The sequence below is a fragment of the Pongo pygmaeus genome, chromosome 19, assembly GCF_028885625.2.
Source record: "Pongo pygmaeus isolate AG05252 chromosome 19, NHGRI_mPonPyg2-v2.0_pri, whole genome shotgun sequence".
In the NCBI taxonomy this organism is placed as follows: domain Eukaryota; kingdom Metazoa; phylum Chordata; class Mammalia; order Primates; family Hominidae; genus Pongo; species Pongo pygmaeus.
The window spans coordinates 71241401-71259964 of NC_072392.2; the positions used below are offsets into that span (position 1 = coordinate 71241401).

General features: G+C 44.3%; 1 protein-coding gene across 9 annotated transcripts in view; it reads left to right on the plus strand.

The window, feature by feature from the left end:
• LOC129017592 (uncharacterized) overlaps positions 1-18564 on the plus strand; it is a 96106-nt gene that overhangs the window by 2649 nt on the left and 74893 nt on the right. For 6 of the 9 annotated variants that reach the window (XM_063657160.1, XM_063657159.1, XM_063657158.1 and 3 more), the window contains exon 2: positions 11068-11157. The exons of 1 other annotated variant lie outside the window; for it this stretch is intronic. In XM_063657160.1, coding sequence (XP_063513230.1) covers positions 11068-11157 — 90 coding nt within the window. Of the gene's footprint in view, positions 1-11067; positions 11158-13091; positions 13167-17684; positions 18197-18564 lie in introns of those variants that run through there. 2 more of the 9 variants (XR_010124799.1, XM_063657157.1) reach the window with 2 other exon arrangements.

Below are 18564 nucleotides of genomic sequence, written 5' to 3' on the forward strand. Positions count from 1 at the left end.
ACTGTGGAAGAACTGCCCTGTGTGTGTAACTTTGTTATAAATCAGTGAAGACTGGGCCAGGGTGTGGTGGGTCACGCCTGTAATCCCAGCACTTTGGTAGGCTGAGGTGGGCGGATCAACTGAGGTCAGGAGTTAGAGACCAGCTTGGCCAACACAGTGAAACCCTGTCTCTACTAAAATACAAAATTAGCCAGGTGTGATAGTGGGCACCTGCAATCAATCCCAGCTACTCAGTAGGCTGAGGCAGGAGAATTGCTTGAACCCGTGAGGCAGAGGTTGTAGTGAGCCAAGATTGCACCACTGCACTCCAGCCTGGGTGACAGAGCAAGACTCTATCTCAAAAAAAACTGACTGTACTCCAGCCTGGATGACAGCAAGACTCCATCTCAAAAAAAAAAAAACAAAAAACAAAAAAAACACTGCATTCAGCCTGGGTGCCAGAGCAAGACTCCATTTCAAAAAAAAAAAATCAATGAAGATTGGCCATGCGTGGTGGCTCACGCCTGTCATCGCAGTACTTTGGGAGGCTGAGGCTGGAGGATCTCTTGAGCCCAGGAGTTTGAGGCCAGCCTGGCCAACATGGTGAAACCCTGTCTGTACTAAAAATATAAAAATTAGCCGGATGTGGTGGTGGGAGCCTGTAATCCTAGCTACTTGGGAGGCTGAGGCAGGAGAATCACTTGAACCCAGAAGTCAGAGGTTGCAGATTGCGCCACTGCACTCCAGCCTGGGCGACAGTGAGACTGTGCACCCCCCACCACCCCCGCTAAAAAGTCAATGAAGATTAAGTGAGATGACATCTGTGAAAATCCTGGAATTGTCCTTACCTGAGTTACCTACACTACAAATTATTCATAATTTGTTTCACTCAAGCTAACTTTCCCCTGCTCTCCAGCAGTTTGCTGGGCTACCTCTGTCTCAGCATCAGTCATGATGATGCCAGTGAGGGCAAATGGATTTTTAAAGCACCTGAAATAAGAGCAAAACTCTGTCTCTATACAATTTTTTTCTTTCTTTCTTTCTTGTTTTTTTTCTTTTGAGACAGAGTCTCGCTCTCACCCGGGCTGGAGTGCGGTGGTGCCATCTCGGCTCACTGCAACCTCCACCTCCCGGGTTCAAGCAATTCTCCTTTGCTCTTAGGATATAGACAAAACCACTTGCATGGCAGGCAAGGTCTTGTATGGTCTTGCCTCCACTCAACACTAGCTTGACTCAATCCCTTGTTCTCAATCCCTTGTTTTCCCAAGTAGCTGGTGTTACAGGTACCCACCACCACGCCCAGCTAATTTTTTTTGTATTTCAGATCATGTTTCACCATGTTGGCCAGGCTGGTTTCAAACTCCTGACCTCAAGTTATCCGCCCTCCTCGGCCTCCCAAAGTGCTGGGATTACAGGCGTGAGCCACCACGCCCAACCCATACAGTTTTGAAAAAGCCAGGCATGGTGGCATGTACTTCAGGAGGGTGAGGCAGGAGGATTACTTGAGGCCAGGAGTTCAAGGCTGCAGTGACCTATGATCCTGCACTCCAGCCTGGGTGACAGCTAGACTCTGTGGCTGAAGTAAAATGCTGGGAAAATAAAAGTTTTACAGCAAAGTTACAATCAAACATAAAATCCTTACCAAAATCAAAATGAACTGACTTTAGTTGAACTAAAGTTACTGATGGTGCTGTTTAGTTCCTATCAAAAGTACTCACATTCAATAAATGCTGGTGAGGTACCAGAGCTTGAGTGATGAGCACAGACTCCAGAAATTGGGTGCCTGAGTTCGTATCCCAGCTCTACCACTTCTTAGTTTGTGAGTTAACTTTCCTCAATGTAAAATGAGACTATTAATTGTCCTTACTATGTAGGGACAAATAGGGAGGTCCTAAGTGAGTTAAGACATGGTGAATGAATGGGCTGAATGCAGTGGCTTATGCCTATAATCACAGCACTTTGGGAGGCCAAGGCTGGAGGATCACTTGAGCCCAGGAGTTTGAGGCCAGCCTGGCCAACATGGTGAAACCCCATTTGTACTTAATACAAAAATTAGCCGGGCATGGTGGCAGGAGCCTATAATCCCAGCTACTCGGGAGGCTGAGGCAGGAGAATCACTTGAACCCAGGAGGTGGAGGTTGCAGTGAGCCGAGATCACGCCATTGCACTCCAGCCTGGGTAACGCAGCAAGACCCTGTCTCAAAAAAAGAAAAGAAAAATATGGCAGCTTTAATTTTAATTTAAAAAAATAAATAAAAGACATGGTGAATGCGAGTCTAGCATGTTATGTATGCATTGGCTGTTATCTTCTTACCATGTATTTTGTGCTAAGTGAGTGGTCCTTGGTCTATTAGGGAAGATAGACTTTAATCATTTAATCTCTCAAACATGTAAAGTTGTAAAAGTGACACATGTCAAGGAAGGTTCCAGTCAGGGAGTTCAGGGAAAGCTTAGCTGAGGAAGGGAAGAGAGTTACTCAGGTGAAGAAGAGAGGAATAGTGTGTATGGAGGCTCTGGTGGGAAGGAGCTTGGGGATTACAAGTTACTGCAAGAATGCCAGTGTCCCCAAAACAGAGAACAAGGGATTGCAGTTGAACTAGTGTTGAGTGGAGGCAAGACCATATAAGACCTTCCCTGCCATGCAAGTGGTTTTGTCTATATCCTAATAGCAAAGGAGAGCTATTGAAAGGTTTTAAGAAGGCTGGTCATTACAATGTCGAGATTGGATGGGAAGGGGAAAGAGTAGATGTAGGGAGACCAGTTAGGAGGCCGTTGCAGTAATCACATAGGACATGATACTTGTGAAAAGGAGAAGGGTGGAAGTAATGGTAGAAACACAAAGAGATAGCGAAATTAATTGAGCTTGGTGATTTTTTTTTTTTTTTTTTTTTTTTGAGACAGGATCTCGCTTTGTCTCCCAGGCCAGAATGCAGTGGCGTGAAGAACTTCGCAATTGATTGAAAGAAGAGGGAAGTGTCCACTGGTCCCTACTAGATTTCTGGCTTGCACTGTGGAATGGGTGGTGGTGCCACTTTGCAGTGTTTCCCAAGTGGGAGGAGTTGGTGGCCACATAATTTAGTAGGATGGGGAGGATTACGCCGAGACTTCAAGTTGCATTTCCTTGAACTATGTATGGATTACATCAGGCTTTTTTTTAAGACAGGGTCTTACACTGTCACCCAAGCCAGAGTGCAGTGGCGCAATCTCGGCTCACTGCAGCCTCCACCACCTCTATTCAAGCTGGAACTACAGGCACATGGCACCACACCCAGCTAATTTTTGTATTTTTTGTAGAGACATGGTCTCACCACATTGTCCAGGCTGTCTCGAACTCCTGAGCTCAAGCAGTTTGCCTGACTCAGCCTCCTAAGTGCTGAGATTACAGGCGTGAGTTACTGCGCCCGGACGCTTTCTGCTTTCTCAGATTATCAAAGAAATATATGTTCCTCACTGTAGAAATTTTGAAAAGGAATTCCGCAGAAACCACCTGCAACCTCAAATTATATCCACCATTAAAATATTGGCATATTTTCCCCAAAATAGTTCTATTTTAAATGGAAACCAAAATATTCCTATGTATCATTTCTTGCTGACTCCAAAAAATGTACTTTTAATGATTTTATTTATTTATTTATTTATTTATTTATTGAGACAGGATCTTGCCCTGTTGCCCAGGCTGAAATGCAATGGCATGTTCTTGGCTCACTGCAGCCTCAACCTCCCGGGCTCAAACAGTCCTCCTCCCTTAGCCACCCAAAAAGCTGGGACTACAGGTGTGAGCCATTGCACCTGGCTAATTTTGTTCATTTTTTTGTAGAGACAGGGTCTCCCTATGTTGCCCAGACAGGTCTTAAACTCCTGGACTCAAGTGATCCTCCTGCCTCCGCCTCCCAAGATGCTGGGATTATAGACACGAGCCATCTTGCTCCGCCCTTTTAAGAATTTTAAATTGACTCAACTCTGTCAAGTTGCGTTGAAAAGATAATATGAATTAAACATATGTGAACTGGCCCCAGTACATTTTTACACTGGTAGTGCAATGCATAAGTGAAGCCTTTTAACTTTAACTTAACCTTTAAAAAAGGTACCTACTGATAGAATAAGCTAAAAGTTGCAAATCATTGAAGTATGTCCACTGGGTCCCAAAACTGGAAGTTCACTGAGGCCTGTCTTCCTGGCCAGGTGTCATAGGGGGAATGCTGTACTCTGGCCCAGGGCTCTTCTATCTTTTCTATTTTTTTATATGTATAATTGCATAATGCTCTATTTTGATTATCTGCCTTGTACAATTTGTATGTATGCATGTATCTTGTGTCCTGAGTTAGACTATGACTCAGGGTTTCTCAACCTTGATTATTTTGGACAACATAATTCTTTTTTTTGCGGGTGGTGGTGGGGGTGGGTGGTGGCAGAGAGCAGAGTCTCACTCTTGTTCAGACTGGAATGCCGTGGCGTGTTCTTGGCTCACTGTGACCTCTGCCTCCCAGTAGCTGGGTAACCTCCTGAGTAGCTGGGATTACAGGCATGCACCACATCTGGCTAATTTTTGTATTTTTTGTAGAGATGGGGTTTTGCTGTGTTGCCCAGGCTTGTCTCGAACTCCTGGCCTCAAGTGATCCACCTGCCTCGGTTTCCCAAAGTGCTGGGATTACAGGCATGAGCCACTGTGCCTGCTCTCACATAATTACTTACGGGGAAGCTGTCATGTGCATTTCAGAATGTTTAGCAGCATTTCTGGCCCCGGCCTACTAAGTTCCACTAGCTCCTCTCCCACCAAGTCATGGTGGGACAATCAAAAATGTCTCCAGATGTTACAGAATAACTCCTAGGAAGGGAGTGAATCCCTCCCAAACCCTCCCCACAATTGAGAACCACATTTATAGCTCCTTGAGGTTAGAAGCCCTGTCATATAAATTCCTGTGTTTCCTGCCTAGCACATAGTAAGCATTTTTATTGTCCAAACAATATCATTGCTTCATGAAAATAATAGCTTTTTTTGTTTGTTTGTTTGAGACCGAGTTTCGCTCTTGTTGCCCAGGCTGGAGTGCAATGGCACGAGCTTGGCTCACTGCAACCTCCGCCTCCCGCATTCAAGTGGTTCTCCTGCCTCAGCCTCCCGAGTAGCTGAGATTACAGGCATGTGCCGCCATGGCCAGCTAATTTTTTTGTATTTTTAGTAGAGACGCAGTTTCTCCATGTTGGTCAGGCTGGTCTTGAACTCCCAACTTCAGGTGATCCACCTGCCTCGGCCTCCCAAAGTGCTGGGATTACAGGCGTGAGCCACCACACACAGCCCTTTTTTTTTTTTTTTTTTTTGAGGCAGCGTCTTGCTCTGTCACCCAGGCTGGAGTGCAGTGATGTGATCCCACTGTAGCCTTGAACTTCCCGCTCAAGTGATCCTCCCACCTCAGCCTCCTCAGTAGCTGGGACTACAGGTGTGTGCCACCACACCTGGCTAATTTTTTGGGGTGCGTTGGGGGGTATTTTTTGTAGAAATGGGGTTTTGTCATGTTGCCCGGGCTGGTCTCAAACTCCTGGGCTTAAGTGAACCTCCCACCTCCCAAAGTGCTAGTATTATAGGTATGAGCCACTGCACCCAGCCTGATGTTTTTAAAACACTTACTCTTTGTATTGTTCAAGGCTCTTTACATATAGTAACTCATTTGATCCTCCCAGCAACCCTCCAAAATAGGTACTCCTATTGTGCCTTTTTTTACAGTCAAGAAACTAAGGCTTGGCTGGGTGTGGTGGCTCATGCCTGTAATCCCAGCGCTTTGGGAGGCCGAGGCAGTGAGGTGGGTGGATCATGAGGTCAGGAGTTCAAGACCAGCCTGGCCAAGATGATGAAACCCCGTCTCTATAGAAAATACAAAAAAATTAGCCGGGCATGGTGGTGGACACCTGTAATCCCAGCTACTCGGGAGGCTGAGGCAGGAGAATTGCTTGAACTGAGGAGGCAGAGGTTGCAGTGAGCCGAGATTGCGCCACTGCACTCCAGCCTGGGCGACAGAACGAGACTCCATCTCAAAAAAAAGACAAAAAAAAAAAAAGGAAAAGGAAACTAAGGCTCAAAGAGTTTAGGTTAGTTGCTTAAGGTCACCCAGCTGAGAGAAGTGACACCTGGGATCTGAACACTAGCCCAGGTAGTCTAGCTACAGATTCTGGGCTGTCAACCATTTTGCTGTATACTGCTTCTAAATACAAAGAAAAGAATTAACTCATGACAGTGCTTTCAGAAAGCCTCATGCTATCCATCTGCCCACAAAATTTGCATAGACAAACATATGGTAAAAATAAAATTTCCTGGCCAGGCGCAGTGGCTCACGCCTGTAATCCCAACACTTTGGGAGGCTGAGGCGGGCGGATCACCTGAGGCTGGGAATTCAAGACCATCCTGACCAACATGGAAAAACCCCGACTCTACTAAAAATACAAAATTAGCTGGGTGTGGTGGCGCATGCCTGTAATCCCAGCTACTTGGGAGGCTGAGGTAGAAAAATCGCTTGAGCCTGGGAGGCGGAGGTTGTGGTGAGCCAAGGTTGCGCCATTGCTTCCAGCCTGGGCAACAAGAGTGAAACTCCATCTCAAAAAAATAAATAAATAAAAATAAATAAATAAAATTTCCTATTCTGCCACAAAACATGATACAGTATAGCAAAGCATGTTGCTGTGTTGCTGAAATTTTCTAAGTTGTTTGAATGGCTGCATCCTAGTCTATCAAGAGGATAGACAATAAACTAATGTAACCAGTCCCTTATTATTGGGCATATGGGTTGTTGCTGATATTTATTTGAAACATAACTGTTTTTGAAATATGATTTACATGCGATACAGTGCACCAATTTTAAGAGTACAGTTTGGTAAGTTTTGACAAACGTATAAACCTGTGCTACCACTACCACAGTCAAGATATTGACCATCTGATCACCTTTGTTCCTTTCAGTGGTAATGTGCTGGAGCTAGCTAGTACCAGCTCAGGAGAGCCAAATATGTACATCTCTTCCCAAATCTACATTAGTAACATCGTATTAGTAGCTCAAAGTTGGTCGTGGTGGGAGTGTTTACACCACAGAAAACAGGAAGTACCGCAAATCCAGGCTTTTTCTTTCTTTCTTTTTTTGGGAACCAGTTTACCAGCACCATGACTTACACTCCTTTGCAGTCAACCTCCTACATCCTACAGCCACAGTCTACTTGTGGACATTATTTTATTTTGTGTTCTCTAGAATTTTATATAAGTAAAATCGTGCCATATGTACTCTTTGGTGCTTCTTTTGCTCAGTGTGTTTTTGAAATTAAGCACATTGTTGCACATAGCAGTAGTTCATCCCTTTTCATCGTTTTCCATTGCATGGATGTACCACACATTTATTCATTCATCTGGTGATGGACATTTGGGTTGCTTCCATTTGGGATTACTATAAATAAACTTGTCATAAATATTTATGTGCCAGTCATTGGATGGACAAGTTTGAATTTTCTTGGAAAAATAGCTAGGAGTAGAGTTGCTGGGTCATATGTTAAGCTTATATTTTTATACAAGGAGCTGCTAACCTGTTTTCCAAAGTGGTTGGAGACAGGATTTTGCTGTGTTGCCCAGCCTGGAGTGCAGTGACCTACAGCCTCAACCTGCCCAGCCAATCTTCTCACCTCAACACCCCAAGTAACTGGGACCACTGGTGCATGCCACCACTCCTGGCTAATTTTATTTTTTGTAGAGACAGGGTCTCACTGTATTGCTCAGGCTGATCTCGAACTCCTGGGCTCAAGTGATCCTCTCACCTTGGCCTCCCAAGGTGCTGGGAATACAGGTGTGAGCCAATGCACCCAGTCAGTCTTGTCTTTTTAGTTTTAGACATTCTAGTGTGTGGATGTATAGTGTTATCTCATTGTGTTTATTTTTAAATTGCCTTTATTGTGGTATAACATATTTTTTAAAATGTAGGTTTTAGGTTTCTATGCTAATCTGATCACTATCACAATCAAGATAGTGAACATTTCTATCACCACCAAAAGTTCTTGTGTCACTTCCAAATGACTCTCCTCCTCCACCTCCATCTCCAGGCAACCACCAATCTGTCCTCTGTCATTACAGATTGGATTTGTCTCTTTTTTTTTTTTTTTTTTTTTGAGGCAGGGTCTCACTCTGTCACCCAGGCTGGAGTGCAGTGATGCAATCTCGACTCACTGCAACCTCCACTTCCTGGGTCAAGCAGTCCTCCCACCTCAGCCTCCTGAGTAGCTGAAACTACAGGAATGTGCCACCATTCCCGGCTAATTTTTGTATGTTTTGTAGAGACGGGGTTTTGCTATATTGCCTGGGCTGGTTTCAGAGCCTGGACTGAAGTGATCCTTCTGCCTCAGCCTCCCCAAAGTGCCGGAATTACAGACATGAGCCACCACACCTGGCCAGATTTGTCTTTTTTAGACTTTTGTATAAATAGAATCATAAAACATCTACTATTTTTGTGTCTATTGTCATTTGCTTAGTGTGAGATTCATCCAGTTGTTCCATGTATCAATAGTTTGTTCCTTTTTCTTGCTGAGTAATATTCTGTTGTAGGAATTTGCCAGAATTGGCTTAGTCATTCTCCTGTTTATGGACATTTGGATTGTGTCTGGGGCTACTATGAATTAATGCTGTTTTGAACATTTTTGTGTAAGTCTTTGTGTGGACATGTGTTTTTTTTTTTTTTTTTTTTTTTGAGACGCAGTCTCACTCTGTCATCCAGGCTGGAGTGCAATAGGGTGATCTCGGCTCACTGCAACCTCAGCCTCCCGAGTAGTTGGGATTACAGGCATGTGCCACCATGCCTAGCTAATTTTTTTTGTATTTTTTTGCAGAGACGGGGTTTCACCATGTTAGCCCAGCTGGTCTTGAACTCCTGACCTCAAGTGATCCACCTGCCTCAGCCTCCCAAAGTGCTGGGATTATAGGCATGAGCCACCGTGCCCAGCTTGGACATGTGCTTTTATCTTATTTCCACCTAGGAGTGGAAATGCTAGGTCATATGGTGTGCATATATTTATAAGAAACTGCCTAACTCTTTTCCAAAGTTGCTGTATTACTGTACATTTCTACCACAGATGTTTGAGAGTTTTAGTTGCTCCACATTTTCATAAACACTTGATATTGTCAGTCTTTTTAATTTTAGCCATTCTAGTCATAGTATTTCATTATGGTTTAAATTTGCATTTCTATGATGACCTAATGATGTTGAATTTTTCTTTTTTCTTTTTTCTTTAGATGGAGTCTCGCTCTGTCGCCCAGGCTGGAGTGCGGTGGCACGATCTTGGCTCACTGCAAGCTCCGGCTCCCGGGTTCACGTCATTCTCCTGCCTCAGCCTCCCTAGTAGCTGGGACTACAGGTGCCTGCCACCATGCCTGGCTAATTTTTTGTATTTTTAGTAGAGACAGGGTTTCACTGTGTTAGCCAGGATGGTCTTGATCTCCTGACCTCGTGATCTGCCCGCCTCGGCCTCCCAAAGTGCTGAGATTACAGGCATGAGCCACCACGCCCAGCCAATGATGTTGAACATTTTTTACCAGTCTACTGGCCATTCATATATCTTATTTTGTGAAATATCTGTTTAAATATTTTGCCCATTAAAAAAAAAATTGATCTAGGCCGGGTGCAGTGGCTCACACCTATAATCCCAGCACTTTGGAAGTCCAAGTGGGGTGGATCACCTGAGGTAAGGAGTTCGAGACCAGCCTGGCCAACATGGCGAAACCTCGTATCTATTGAAAATACAAAAATTAGCTGGGGGTGGTGGTGTGTGCCTGTAATCCCAGCTACGATGCCTAGAACAGGACAAAACAAAATCTAAACTTTAAACAGAGGATACACATTCTCAGAGATGTGACAATGTTGTATCAATGAAATAAGAACAGGTTGTTTTTAAAAAAGAACATTGGAGAATAAAACATCTAAAAAATATGATAACCGTTAACTTTAATCAATGGGTTGGAAGATAAAATTGAGAAAATAGCTTTTTAAAAAACCCTAAAAGCCAGAAAAATTTTTTAAAAACTAAAGGTGGCCCAGTAAGACTAATACTCAATTAAGAAGCATTACAGAGGGCCGGGTGTGGTGGCTCATGCCTGTAATCCCAGCACTTTGGGAGGCCTAGGTGGGCAGATCACAAGGTCAGGAGTTCGATACCAGCCTGACCAACATGGTGAAGCCCCATCTCTACTAAAAATACAAGAATTAGCTGGGCATGGTGGCACATGCCTGTAATCCCAGCTACTTGGGAAGCTGAGGCAGGAGAATTGCTTGAACCCCCGAGGCGGAGGTCACAGTGAGCCGAGATTACGTCAGTACACTCCAGCCTGGGCGACAGAGTGAGGCTCCATCTCAAAAAAAAAAAAAAGAAGCATTATAGTGATATGGAACATAGAGAAACAGAGAGAAAACAATCATCAAAGGAAAAATTCAAGAAGTCATCTCAGGTCTGAATGGCCTAGATTTCCAAAATAAAAGGCCCACTGAGTACACAATGTAATGGATGAAAACGTTCATTCAAAGACATGTTATCATGCAGTTTCTGATCAATGTGTTAATAGAGGATCCTAAAACATAGAAAAAGCAGGTCACATTCAAGGGAACAGCGATGAGAGAATGGCATCACGCTTATTAGCCATGCTGAAGGATAATGTAGGAATGTTTTCCAATGATTTATGATATATAATTTTATAAATTATTTAAATTGTGAATTCAGTAGAGTAAGCATATTTTCAGGGCCAAGTATAGTGGCTCTTGCCTGTAATCCCAAGCCTTTGGCAAGCCGAGGCTGATGGATCACTTGAGCCTCAGGAGTTCAAGAGTAGCTTGGGCAACATGGTGAAACCCTATCTCTACCAAAAAAAAAAAAAAAAAATGGTTTGTGCTTGGAGTCCCAGCTACTTGGGAAGCTGCACATGGAGGATCACCTGAGCCCAGGGAGATAGAGGCTGCAGTGACCAATGATCATGCCACTGCACTCCAGCATGGGCAACAGAGTGAGACCCTGTCTCTAAAAAATAAAAAAAGCGTATTTTCAGATACGTGAAATCTTATTTCTTATCCATGTACCCTTTCTCAGGAAACTACTGGAGGATGTGGTGCACCAGAATAAGAGAATAAACCAAGAAACAGGAAGACGTGATCCAGGCAACAGGATATTCCAGTATAGGTGAGAAATAAGAAAGTCTCCAAGATGATAATGAAGGGAAATCCTAGGGTGATAGCTGGCCTGGCAGCAGGCCTAGGGAGCAATCAGTAAGGCTGCAGCCAGAGGACAAAAGCCTCCAGGAGGGAGGTACCCAAGAAATAAGATGAAATGAATACAGAAAAAATCTACACTTTTAGTGAATAATGGAGAATAAATTCATGATTGGAACATAGAAAACTAAGCAAATAAATCCCAATTTTGTTTTTAGGTATAATTGACTCCATGAAATTTTTTTTAACAAAGAAACAAAACATAATCATAGTAGGCTAAATTGCCCAGCAGTGAATAATATATCCAGAGGCATAAACAGAGTGTGTCGATTTCCACCAAGCCCAGCATAACATGGGCTTTCCTCTTTATGGTCCAAGATGGCTACTTCCTTTCCAGCCATCCTGCCTGCACTCCAGCCAGCATGAGTCCTCTTTGTTCCAGCTATCCTGGGTTTCTTTTGTTTAACTAGGAATTGAATTAGTGAAATTCAATTAGTAAATTAAAGCATTAAGTTAATAAATGTTTGAATTAAAATATTAGTCTGAGCATGATGACTCATACCTCTAGTCCCAGATACTTCGGAGGCTGAGGTGAGAGGATCAATTAAGCCCGAGAGGTAGAGGCTGCAGTGAGTGATTATTGCGCCATTGCACTCCAGCCTACATGACAGTGGGAGAACCTGTCTCCAAAAAAAAAAAAAAAAAAAGCCAGGTGCAGTGGCTCATGCCTGTAATCCCGGCATTTTGGGAGGCTGAGGTGGGCGGATCCTTTGAGGTCAGGAGTTTGAGACCAGCCTGGCCAAGATGGTGAAACCCTGTCTCTACTAAAAATACAAAAATTAGCTGGGCATGGTGGTACACGCCTGTAGTCCCAGCCCAGCTACTCAGGAGGCTGAGGCAGAAGAATCTCTTGAACCTGGGAGGCGGAGGCTGCAGTGAGCCGAGATCTTGCCACCACATTCCAGCCTGGGTGACAGAGCTAGGCTCCATCTCAAAAAAAAAAAAAAAAAAGAGAGACCCTGTCTTGGGAGGAGTTCCAGAACAGCCAGGCCAACATGGTGAAACCCCATCTCTACTAAAAATACAAAAATGAGCCAGATGTGGTGGGCGCCTGTAATCCCAGCTATTCGGGAGGCTGAGGCAGGAGAATCACTTGAACCTGGGAGGCAGAGGTTGCAGTGAGCCGAGGTTGTGCCGTTGCACTCCAGCCTGGGTGACAAGAGCAAGACTCTGTCTCAAAAAAATAAAATAAATGCATCACTGAGTGTTCAGAACAGCTGGGTTTTGACAGAGGTTCCAGTGATGACTTGTGTGACCTTGGGTAAAGCACCCTCTGGAACTCAGGTCCTTTTCTGAAAAATGGGAGGGTGGAAGAGATGATAATAAAAACATCAGCCACAGTGCAGATCACAAGGATGTGGCAGTGCTGTGTAAGTGACTGAATGCTATGTAACCAGATCAGCCGCCTGAGTAGCTGGTACCACAGACATGCATCACCATGCCCGCCTAATTTTTTTTGAAACAGAGTCTCACTCTGTCACCCAGGCTGGAGTGCAGTGGCATGATCTCGGCTCACTGCAACCTCCATCTCCTGGGTTCAAGCAGTTCTCCTGCCTCTGCCTCCCAAGTAGCTGGGACTACAGGTGTGCGCTACCACAAAGTAAATAAAATTTCAGAAAGACTTTGAAAGCATTGTGTAGGTCAAGAAAAAAAAATGCAAGTTTGCAACCTCTGGGGTGTAGTACTATAGAACATTTAGAGTAGTCAGTGACCTCTCTGGGGAAGAACTGTGTCTAGTTTGTTCTACTCACAGCTAGCAAGAGGGTTGTGGTAATGGTAAACCACATGCCTATCTGGGCAGAAGCTCTGCCCTCCTATACTTGGGTAATGTTTCATATTTTGCAGGCAGAGAGGAAATGGCCCAAAATGAACCATTATGTTTCTCCATGGTGGCATGTCAGGACTGGTCAGATTGGAGAGGTAAACTCCAGGTTTCTCATCCATTCCATGAAATTTGACTACTGGTTGTGCCTACTACTCGGAACCATTGCAAGAATAAAGTATCACATATTTGGTAATAGGTGGAATTTTTCCTAAAGTGTAATAAAGCAGGTACCAATTGGGATAATGATTTTGCCATGAACAGCTCAGAGTGTAACATTTCTGGAATGATGGCAGCTGCTAAAAAAGCTGAGCTAGGACCAGCCTGGCTAACATGGTGAAACTCCGTCTCTACTAAAAATACGAAAATTAGCTGGATGTGGTGGCGCATACCTGTAGTCCCAGCTACTCAGGAGGCTGAGGCAAAAGAATTGCTTGAACCCAGGAGGCGGAGGTTGCAGTGAGCGGAGATCACACCACTGCACTCTAGTCTGGGCAATAGAGTGAGACTCTGTCAGAAAAAAAAAAAAAAAAAAAAGAAAGAAAAAAAAGATGCTGGGCTTAAGCTTTGGCTATAAGAAATCAAGAGGTGGCCGGATACAGTGGCTCACACCTGTAATCCTGGCACTTTGGGAGGCCGAGGCGGGTGGATCATGAGGTCAGGAGATCGAGACTATCCTAACACAGTGAAACCCCGTCTCTACTAAAAATAGAAAAAATAAGCCAGGCATGGTGGCATGCGCATGTAGTCACAGCTACTCGGGAGGCCTCTGAGGCAGGAGAATTGCTTGAACCCAGGAGGCGGAGGTTGCAGTGAGCTGAGATCGCATCACTGCACTCCAGCCTGTGCGACAGAGTGAGACTCTGTCTCAAAAAAAAAAAAAAAAAAAGAAATCAAGAGGCAAGAATGCTTTGGTGACTCTGCTCTGGTGAGTTTGAGAAGGAGGCAGAATGATCTTTTCTGGAAGCAGTGTCAGGGAGTTGGTGTAGAGCTGAGAAATCCACATTGCCATAAATGGTGTGATCCTGCTCCAAAGAGCTGCATTCACCCCCAGGCTTCATAAGCCTCACACTGGAAGTTTCAACTGAAATAAACTTACGACCTTTCCATCAGTTCCCTGGAGTAGGTCAGGATTTTAGAGGGTATTTCATATTCCCATTATGAGGAGATTTGAACTCTTGGGTTCTATTAAGAAAGCAGCACAACTTATTATTACTAATAATATAATGTTAGTAGTATTCCTATAATGCTTTATAACTTAAAAAGACCTTTTATTTGTATTATTCTCATTTTGCTCCCTGATAACTGTGAGATAACTGTTGTTATTATTCCCACTTTACAGGTGAGGAATCTGATGTTCTCCCATTGTTCCTTAGTTAGAGTCCTGAATATTTTTACTTTTTTCAGAGAATGGAGTCACACTATGTTTCCTAGGCTGGTCCTGAGCTCCTGGGCTCAGGTGATCCTTCCACCGTTGCCTCCCTAAGTGCTGGGATTACAGATGTGAGCCACCATGCCTGGCCGAGTTCTGAATCTTTAACAAGGCCCAAGTTCTTGCCAGCCTGGCTCTAGTCTGTCTCTCCAGACCCCTCTTGTACCACTTTCCCAAAAGCTTTCTGTTCTCCTGGGTTTCTTTTTTTTTTCCCCAGTATCTTTTTTTTTTTTTTTTTTTTTGAGACAGAGTCTGGCTCTTGTACTATCTTGGTTCACTGCAACCTCCACCTACCGGATTCAAGCGATTCTTGTGCTTCAGCCTCTCGAGTAGCTAGAATTACAGATGTGCACTACCACGCCTGGCTAATTTTTTTGTATTTTTAGTAGAGACGGGGTTTTGCCATTTTGGCCAGGCTAGTCTCAAAACTCCTGACCTTGGGTGATCTGTCCGCCTTGGCTTCCTAAAGTGCTGAGATTACAGGCGTGAGCCACTGCACCATGCTGTTTCTTCTGCTAATAACACTTTATTTTATTTTTTTAAATGGAGTCTCACTCTGTCGCCAGGCTGGAGTGCAGTGGTACGATCTCAGCTCACTGCAACCTCTGCCTCCTGGGTTCAAGAAATTCTCCTGTCTCAGCCTCCCGAGTAGCTGGGACTACAGGCATGCACCACCATGCTGAGCTAATTTTTATATTTTTAGTAGAGACGGGGTTTCACCATGCTGGCCAGGATGGTCTCGATCTCTTGACCTCGTGATCTGCTCGCCTTGGCCTCCCAAAGTGCTGGGATTACAGGTGTGAGCCACTGCACTCAGCCGAGTATTCTCTTTTTTTTTTTTTTTTTTTTTTTTGAGGCAGGGTCTTGCTCAGTCACCCAGGGTGGAGTGCAGTGGCTGGACCACATCTCATGTACCTCAACTTCTGGGCTCATGCAATCCTCCCACCTCAGTCTCCCAAGCAGTTGAGACTATGGGCGCATGCCACCACACCTAGCTAATTTTTTTTTTTAAGTAGATACTGGGTCTCACTATGTTACCTAGGTTGGTCTTGAACTCCTGGGCTTAAGCGATCCTCCCACCTCAGCCTCACAAAGCGCTGGGATCACAGGTGTGAGCTACTGCACCGGGCCCATCTTGGATTTCTTTTGCTTTTTTTTTTTTTTTTTTTTTGAGACGGAGTTTTGCTCTTGTTGCCCAGGCTGGAGTGCAATAGCACCGCCTCGGCTCACTGCAACCTCCACCTCCCAGGTACAAGGGATTCTCCTGCCTCAGCCTCCCGAGTAGCTGGGATTACAGGCACCCACCACCATGCCTGTCTAATTTTTTTATATTTTTGGTAAAGACGGGGTTTCACCATGTTGGCCAGGCTGGTCTCGAACTCCTGACCTCAGGTGATCTGCCCGACTCAGCCTCCCAAAGTGCTGGGATTACAGGCGTGAGCCACCACGCCCAGCCCTCTTTTGCTTTCTTAAATAGGTCTGCTTCCTTCTAACTACAGGCCCATTGCACATGCTGTTTCTTCTGCTAATAACACTTTTTCTCTCCTCTTTGCCTGGCAACTACTCATCTTTCAGGTTTCAGTTTAACATTTCTCCAGGGAGACTTTCCTGAACCTTCAGGCTACTTTGAACTGTCTGGTATAGCACACTAAACTTCCCACTCCAGAGTCGGCACACTTAAAATTACTCATTCAATATCTCTTGTCGCTGCTAGATTGTGAGCTCCATTAGGGCAGAGACCAAGTCTACCTTATTTGATACTGTAGCCTCAATATATAGGCATTTCCTTCTGCAGTAAAAGCTTTTGCAACTACTGTCTGCCATCTGAATCCCATAGCCATTGAACAAATCCATCAGAACCTTGCCTTGAATACTGCACTCAGGTTTAATGCTGTGGGGCTTTTCTGACAAGGTTCTTGTGATAACCAAGGTCTTTTGATCAGTGGCCAAAATGCACACCTGTCACATCAAATAGCAGCCTGTGAGGCTGGAGCACAGTGCTGCTGTATTATTTGATAATGACTAGAAAAGGCTGGTCCCCTTCTCACCAGCCTTCTGTGATGCTTACGTACCAATGAGAACCTTTGCCCAGCATCTTACTGGGGATGGCTAAGGTTGGATCTTAGAGAACAGGAACATTTAAAGCTACCTAGATTATTCCTATCTCAGGTCTTTCCTGGGTTTAGTGCACACTTGGGTCATTTCTGGATGGATGGTACATTTGTTTTATTTGTTGGAAGCAGTGAGGTGTAGTCACCAAGTTAATGGGGGTAAGCCTAGGAGTCAGGGCAACACAGTTGCTCAGGCTGGCATGGCAGGCATCAGCAGGTAAGCAAGCCCCAGTGGGAGGAACGCATGGCCTCATTCAACAGTGTCAGCAAGCTGAAGTCCCTGCACATTGGGAACCTATGAGAAGAGCACCCTCACCCCCCTTTTTTTCAAACTGGTCACATCTCTCTTCACCAAAATCTTTGTGAAATTCATCATCATATAACTTCTTGAATCTAGTTAATGGTGATATTAACCAAAATTTGTAGCTCAACACCCAGGCAACAGTGTATAGGATTGCAAGTGTTAGTTCCAAATATAGTGCAGTTCACATCTCCAGTGAGGGAAGAACATTGAGTGAATTCATTACATGAGCCACTTAAACTAATTGAGCCAGGAACTTAAAGTCACGTTCTTCAAATGTGTGCACTCCACAAAACTGGCATTTAACATCAGGAAATCAGGTTGGAAAACATTCATGAACGAGTGACTCTAAACGAGGAAGAGACACTTAAGGTATGCATTTGCCAGCTGTTACTTTGTTCACAAGTAGTCTTTGGTGATTAGCTTCATAACTTAGGACACGGGTGGCAGCTCTGAGCATGGCACATTTAGTTTCATACAGTAAAGACTGAAAACACGTGGCACTGGTTACATGGTCAGACAAGTGAAGGAGGCACAGCCTATCTTCATTACTAAAAATATTCAAAATGCATAGAGTATAAAAACGTAGAGGAGTTTGTAAGAAGAGAGTCACTTTTTTTCCTTCAATTTTTGGAAAATGAATACGACACGTATTACATTCATGAAAAATAAAATTTTAAATGAATAGGGGTTAGTGACATAATGTTCGTAGATGAACAGCAATTTGTTACAAGATTAGTAAAAATGTAACTTTTTTGTTTTTTGGAGACAGGGTCTCACTCTGCCCAGGCTCTGTAGTGCAGTGGCACGAACACGGCTCACTGCCGCCTCCACCTCCTGGACTCAAGTGATCCCCCAACCTCAGCCTTCTAAGCAGTTGGGGCTACAGGTGTGTCTATCACACCCAGTTAATTTTTTTAATTTTTTGTAGAGACAGAGTCTCACCATGTTGCCCAGGCTATTACTTTCAGTGATACACAAAAAAATACACTTGGATATACGAGGTGTAGCTCAGGGTGGTCCAATATAACTTTCCTGAGTGATGAATATGATTTATATTTGTGCTGTCCAATACAGTAGCCACTAGCCTTACGTGGCTGCTGCGCAGCTGATATGTGGCTAGTGCAACCAAGCAACTTTTTTCTTGAGACAGAGTCTTGCCCTGTTACCCAGGCTGGAGTGCAGTGGCACGGAGTGCAATCTCTGCCTCCTGGGCTCAAGCAAGTCCTCTGCCTCAGCCTCCTTAGTAGTTGGGATTACAGGCATGCACCTGGTTAATTTTTGTATTTTTAGTAGAGACGGGGTTTCACCATGTTGTCCAGGCTGGTCTTGAACTCAAGTGATCCACCTGCCTTGGCCTCCCAAAGTGCTGGGATTACAGGCATGAGCCAGCCCCAAGCAACTTTTAATTTAATTCTAATTAATTTAAATAGCTGCGAATGGCTAGTAGCTACTGTATTGGTCACACAGGTCTTCCATTTGCTGAGAATAAGAAATTAAGAGAAGGCCAGGTTTGGTAGCCAAGAGATCTAAGTCATGTACTATTTCGTTGTTTATCCAATAGTCTATCTACTCTGTTACTGTTATAAGAATGAACTAAGAGGCCAGGCGTGGTGGCTCACACCTGTAATCCCAGCACTTTGGGAGGCCCA